Source organism: Scomber scombrus, chromosome 5, assembly GCF_963691925.1.
Source record: "Scomber scombrus chromosome 5, fScoSco1.1, whole genome shotgun sequence".
In the NCBI taxonomy this organism is placed as follows: domain Eukaryota; kingdom Metazoa; phylum Chordata; class Actinopteri; order Scombriformes; family Scombridae; genus Scomber; species Scomber scombrus.
Window position 1 is genome coordinate 16622836 of NC_084974.1, and position 6000 is coordinate 16628835.

Consider the following 6000-nt stretch of genomic DNA (forward strand, 5'->3'; position numbering starts at 1 on the left):
GATGAGGGAGATGGGAGGGATGGCAGGGGTAGGTTTGGAGGAGATGTAAACCTGAGTGTCATCGGCATAGCAGTGAAAAAGGATCCCGTGATGACGGAGAATTGTGCCCAGGGGGAGGAGGTAGATGTTATAAGAATTAGGATTATGATGTAATTCAGATGTCTTGAAATCATACAATGTGTGTTCCTATTTTTACATGATTGTTTTGATACTTCCTGTTTCAACGGTTTGCTGAGACTGGGAGAGAGAGAGTTCAACTCTATGTGTGATGGAAGGTCAGAGACAGGTCAGGGAGTGGAACTTCTGCTTGTCTACTGATTAAGGGAACTGAGGAACCGTTATGATGCTATCTATGGAATATGTCTGCTAGCTGTTGAGAAACCGTTAAGACACTATCTATGGAATAGATCTGCCAGTTATGGGAGGGGGCTGAGACAGCCCAAGTAAAGAACAGTATAAAACCTTTCTGACAACGCTCCTCGAGGAGCCTTTTCTCCTGTAACTCTTGTTGTTGCATTTGTGTAATGCTCCGTTTGTACAAGCTAAATAAATTCAACCTAAATCCTGTTATCTAGAATCCAGTCTCCTTTATTAAGGGTAATTAAATTAATTCTTATAACAGTAGATGATGAAGAGGAGTGGACCCAAGACTGACCCCTGGGGGATACCCAGTGAAACACCCGAACACCCAGACTTGTGGTCCCTTATTTGCAAAAATTGTGGTATTGATGGTTTTTATGAGGAGTTGGTGAGGAAGATACAAGCCCAGCACTGCAGATTGCTGCCTGGATAGATATAAGAACCAGAACTGTACCTCTCTGCTGCATAGCACCAAACCACTCCGGACTGGCTCGACCTCCTGGTTTGGAAGCCTTGAAACAGCCAGAACCACCATGGTTTTCACCAGGATACATGAAGCAAAGCACAAAGCTGATCCCAAATGCTGCATGTCTCAGCGGACATGTCCATAGTCTCGGAAAGCCGATGAATAGCAATGAGCCCAGAAAACATAGTTTCAGTGAGATTAAGAGGAGGAAACTCAGTTCTGAATTGTTGGTGCGTACTATGGGTGTGCTGCAATGATGCTGAGGGTTGCACTAGAATAGCTCTGGGCAACTTGTGCACTCCCTATAGTCTACGAAAATATGAAAATAGGGGAAGTGTTTAAATACATATCTGTAAAAAAAAAAAAAAAAGGTTTTTAAATGAACACCTACCAGTATTATTATCTTTCCCTCTGGGATGCAATCAAAACGGTAGTCAGATGGACCCTTTTCTTTCTGGCCATGTTGGTAACTGAAGGCCAGCTCTCACTGCATACTGATCGGGGTGGCTTTAAGAAGAAAAGTAAATATCTGTTATGAATATCTGTCTACAGTACTACATACTGGTATAATTAAAAACAGTGGAAACTGATCTACTGTCAAAAAAGTAAATTGTCTGAAAATGCAAAATTGACTTATTTGGAGTGAAAGTTCCAGAAGATTTTGTCCTAATCAATTCTGATTTTATTTTTAACCTGTAAACGCTAACCTCTTAACATCACCCTCAGTTTAAATGTTGCTCTTCATCTTGAATGAAATCCATCTTAGGCCCTGCCCCTACTTCTTCTCCTGCCCTAATGGGTGGTACTTGCAAGATTCAACGATACTGCAGGTTAATAAAAAGAGGTGACATAGCAAATACATGAAATGAAGTTAACAGGGAGTTAACAGGAGGGAAGTTATGTGGACATTTTTAGATTTGCTATTGCTCGTGTATTTCATGTTATTGTCTTCATATGTTTCCTCTACTGTGCCTTCCCCTTTGCATTCCTCCTCTTGCCGGTTACAGGGACAGTTTCATCTCAATGGGATGCACAAGGCCGGAGATGTGGTTTTGGGTGGGCTATTTAAAGTACACTTTTTTTCTGTCTCTCCTGATATGTCTTTTACCTCAGAGCCACAAGAGACTACCTGCCATGGGTGAGTCTGTCAGAGAAGCAGCAAAAAGCATAACATGGTTGGAAATCAATCCCATTTTTTTGAATGTATTCTTAAAAATCAGATATTCTTAAAAATCAGATATTCTAAAATAATTCAAATGTATTTTTACCCCTTTTAAATATCAGTTATATCAGTTATATGAAGCCTTTTTTCTGTTTAAGTAATGTTTAACTAATTATGATATAACTAATTATTAGTTAACTAATTATTATTATATAATTAATGCAATTCTTTGCAAAATATGCTACTTATGCAACATGTACCCCTTTTTACAGTTACTGTATCACATTATGTTTTTTATACAAATTGTGGATTTTTTTTCTGTTAGTTTTGATGTTCTAGGATTCAAATATGCTCAGACCATGGCCTTTGCTGTTAATGAGATCAACAGAAACTCCAACCTGCTGCCTAATGTGACTCTGGGATACAGTCTGTATGATAACTGCGTCAATCTAGGAGTTGGATTTCGTGCAGCACTGTCATTAGTCAGCGGTCAAGGAGAAGAATTTATACTACAAGAGAGCTGTGTAGGAGCACCTCCAGTGCCGGGGGTTGTGGGTGATTCTTCCTCTACTGGTTCAATTGCTGTTTCCACTGTCTTAGGTTTGTACAGAGTGCCTATGGTAAGTTTTACACCTTACCTTTCACATGTAATAATTTTTTTGGATAGTTTTGATTGAATTTCAAATTTTATTTGAGTTTTAAACACAGAATAATGAACTTTGAAAAGGTGAAAGAGCCAGTAAAGCCTTTGAATGTGTTATGGATGTATAGTATGTTTTTATTTCACAGGTGAGTTATTTTTCCACATGTTCCTGCCTGAGTGACCAGCAAAAGTTTCCATCCTTCTTTAGGACAATCCCAAGTGATGCTTTCCAGGTGAATATCTGTCAGAAAAATTAAAATGTACAGTTCACATGCCTGTTTTGCAATGGTACATTTAGTCCTCTTTTATATGACTAGCTACATTATTTGGGTCATTATCTGTCTCGGGGATGGTCTCAGATAACAAAACTGAAAGGGACTATTTTAGAACCTGTTTAACTGTTTTTTCACTAAAATTATATACCATCCTGCACACTAATCCCTCCACTCTCTTTTCAAATAGGTGCAGGCTATGATCCAGATTCTTAAACGGTTCAGCTGGACTTGGGCAGGTCTGCTCGTCAGTGATGATGACTATGGACTCCATGCTGCCCGATCATTCCAAGCTGACTTGGCTCAGTCTGGTGGAGGTTGTCTGGCCTATTTGGAGGTTTTGCCCTGGGGTAATGACCCAGCTGAGCTACGGAGGATTGTGGATGTAATGAAGACATCCACAGCTCGTGTGGTCATCGTATTTGCACACGATAGTCACATGATTTCCCTCATGAAAGAGGTTAGTGGTTTGATCCAAAATAAGACTCCATGGCTTATTTGTAGTTCAGAAGACTAGACACATACTTTAAGTATGAACTTATATATTTGGTATAATGAATTGCACAGGTGGTGAAGCAGAATGTGACAGGCCGTCAGTGGATTGCCAGTGAAGCCTGGACAGCAGCTGTTGTGCTACAGACTCCTGACCTCATGCCATACTTGGGTGGCACACTGGGCATTGCCATCCGTCGAGGAGAAATACCCGGCCTAAAGGATTTTCTGTTAAGAACACATCCAGACCTACATCATAACAACAGTTATGAAAATAACTTGGTGAGAGTTTAAGCTTTCAATCTGATGTGGTATTTGAAAGAATAGTATAGTGTCAATGTGTATAACACATAGTTTTGAACATATTTCAGGTAAATCAATTTTGGGAACACACATTTCAGTGCAAATTTGCACCACCTCCGGCAGGCTGGGTGGAATCTGGGGGAGCACTATGCACAGGAGAGGAGGACCTAGAGAATGTGGAGACTGAGTTTTTGGATGTGTCTAACCTCAGGCCCGAGTACAATGTGTACAAGGCTGTGTATGCTCTGGCGTATGCCTTCGATGACATGCTGCAGTGTGTATCAGGCAGAGGACCTTTCAGAGGACACAGCTGTGCCACTTTGGAAAGACTGGAGCCGTGGCAGGTGTGATATTCACTTACACTTGACCTGTTAAAGTGATTGAATTATATGCTTTAGTATTTCTAGAGTTTTCCTCACTTCTGAGTGGTAGCAATGGATATTGTTACCATTGCAGAAATTGTGTTTTTCACTAAATATACAGTATTATCACTGCTCTGAATTCCCTTTTTTTACATGTCTTCTTTGGTTTTCCTCTATCCCATATTTTGATTTATATAGCTTGTGTATTATTTACAAAAGGTCAACTTCACCACACCATTTGGTGATCAAGTGTCATTTGATAAGAATGGTGATGCTTTACCAATATATGATATTATGAACTGGCAGTGGCTCCCTGATGGAAGAACAAAAGTTCAAACTGTGGGTGCAGTTAAGAAGTCAGTGATCAAAGGCGAAGAATTCACAATTGATGAGGACAAAATCTTCTGGAACGTTCAATCCAAAGAGGTCACCTCCCATAAATGATTCACAGTAGTAGTTATGTACTGCAGATTAACATATTTATTATTCTTTTTACAGCCACCCCGGTCAGTGTGCAGTGAGAGCTGTCCTCCAGGTACTCGCATAGCCAGAATGAAGGGTCAACCTGAGTGCTGTTTTGACTGCATCCCTTGTTCAGAGGGAAAGATCAGTAATATTACTGGTTAGTTTCAGTTTTTAAATATTGTAGTTTGGAGATATAATATAAACATGTATCTCAACATCTTCCCTATTTTCACAGACGCTACAGAGTGCACACATTGTCCAGAAGACTTCTGGTCCAGCCCCCAGCGTGACCACTGTGTGCTTAAGAAAACTGAGTTCCTCTCTTACCATGAGCCTCTGGGTATCTGTTTAACGACCACATCATTGCTTGGCACATTAATCTGTGCTGTTGTCCTGGGGATCTTCATCTATCATCGCAGCACACCCATGGTACGCGCCAACAATTCAGAACTGAGTTTCCTGCTCTTAATCTCACTTAAATTATGTTTTCTGTGCTCACTGCTGTTCATCGGTCGCCCAAGACTATGGACATGCCAGCTGAGACATGCAGCATTTGGGATTAGCTTTGTATTGTGTGTCTCATGCATTCTGGTGAAAACAATGGTGGTTCTGGCTGTTTTCAAGGCCTCCAAACCAGGAGGTGGAACCAGTCTGAAGTGGTTTGGTGCTATGCAGCAGAGAGGGACAGTTCTGGCTCTTACATCTATCCAGGCTGCAATCTGCACTGCTTGGCTTGTCACATCTTCACCAGCTCCTCATAAAAACACTCAATACCACAATGACAAGATAGTTTATGAGTGTGTAGTTGGCTCCACTATTGGGTTTGCAGTGTTGCTGGGATATATTGGCTTACTGGCTATCCTAAGTTTCCTGCTAGCATTTCTGGCAAGGAATCTTCCAGATAACTTCAATGAGGCCAAACTCATCACTTTCAGCATGCTGATCTTCTGTGCTGTGTGGGTGGCCTTTGTCCCTGCTTATGTCAACTCCCCAGGCAAATATGCAGATGCTGTGGAGGTATTTGCCATTCTGGCCTCCAGTTTTGGCCTCTTAGTGGCACTGTTTGGCCCCAAATGTTACATAATCCTTCTTAGGCCAGAGAGAAACACAAAGAAAGCAATCATGAGACGCGGCACAATCAAGTGATAAAATTTTGATTAAATCTATTAATTCTCAGCCAACATGTATTTTTAACATAATTCATTCAGTAGTGATCTATCACCCTTCCGCATAACAATGAACTGTCTTTTTTTACATGTCTAAACTGTAAAGAATGAATACAGAAGTCACTAAAAGCAATAAAGAAATGTTTATATATATAGAAAAACAGTGTCCTATTTCTTTTCTTGATCCCATTCACTGTGAAACTTAAAATTACCTTTTTCTCAGTTTCCACATCATGATATCCCATGTAAATCAAATCAGGACTATTGTACTGTAGTTGTTCAAATAGGTTGGTGTCATATAATTAATGG

The 6000-nt window shown here is 40.4% G+C and overlaps 1 protein-coding gene across 1 annotated transcript; it reads left to right on the top strand.

Moving 5' to 3' along the window:
- Positions 1 to 1725: 1725 nt before the first annotated feature.
- On the top strand, positions 1726 to 5671 carry LOC133980116 (extracellular calcium-sensing receptor-like). Its single transcript, XM_062418692.1, has 9 exons — positions 1726 to 1964; positions 2314 to 2608; positions 2778 to 2864; positions 3094 to 3363; positions 3471 to 3677; positions 3767 to 4042; positions 4259 to 4486; positions 4559 to 4682; positions 4761 to 5671. The coding sequence occupies exons 1-9, from the start codon at positions 1726 to 1728 to the stop codon at positions 5669 to 5671; spliced, it is 2637 nt and encodes an 878-aa protein (XP_062274676.1).
- Positions 5672 to 6000: the final 329 nt, after the last annotated feature.

What these genes read in the sequence shown, in the direction of transcription:
- LOC133980116 (XM_062418692.1), top strand. Translation starts at nt 1,726, where the DNA reads ATGTGGACATTTTTAGATTTGCTATTGCTCGTGTATTTCATGTTATTG. An exon ending in AAAGACTGGAGCCGTGGCAG is followed by an intron (nt 4,043 to 4,258) that starts GTGTGATATTCA and finishes TGATTTATATAG; the next exon opens with CTTGTGTATTATTTACAAAA. An exon ending in GGAACGTTCAATCCAAAGAG is followed by an intron (nt 4,487 to 4,558) that starts GTCACCTCCCAT and finishes TTCTTTTTACAG; the next exon opens with CCACCCCGGTCAGTGTGCAG.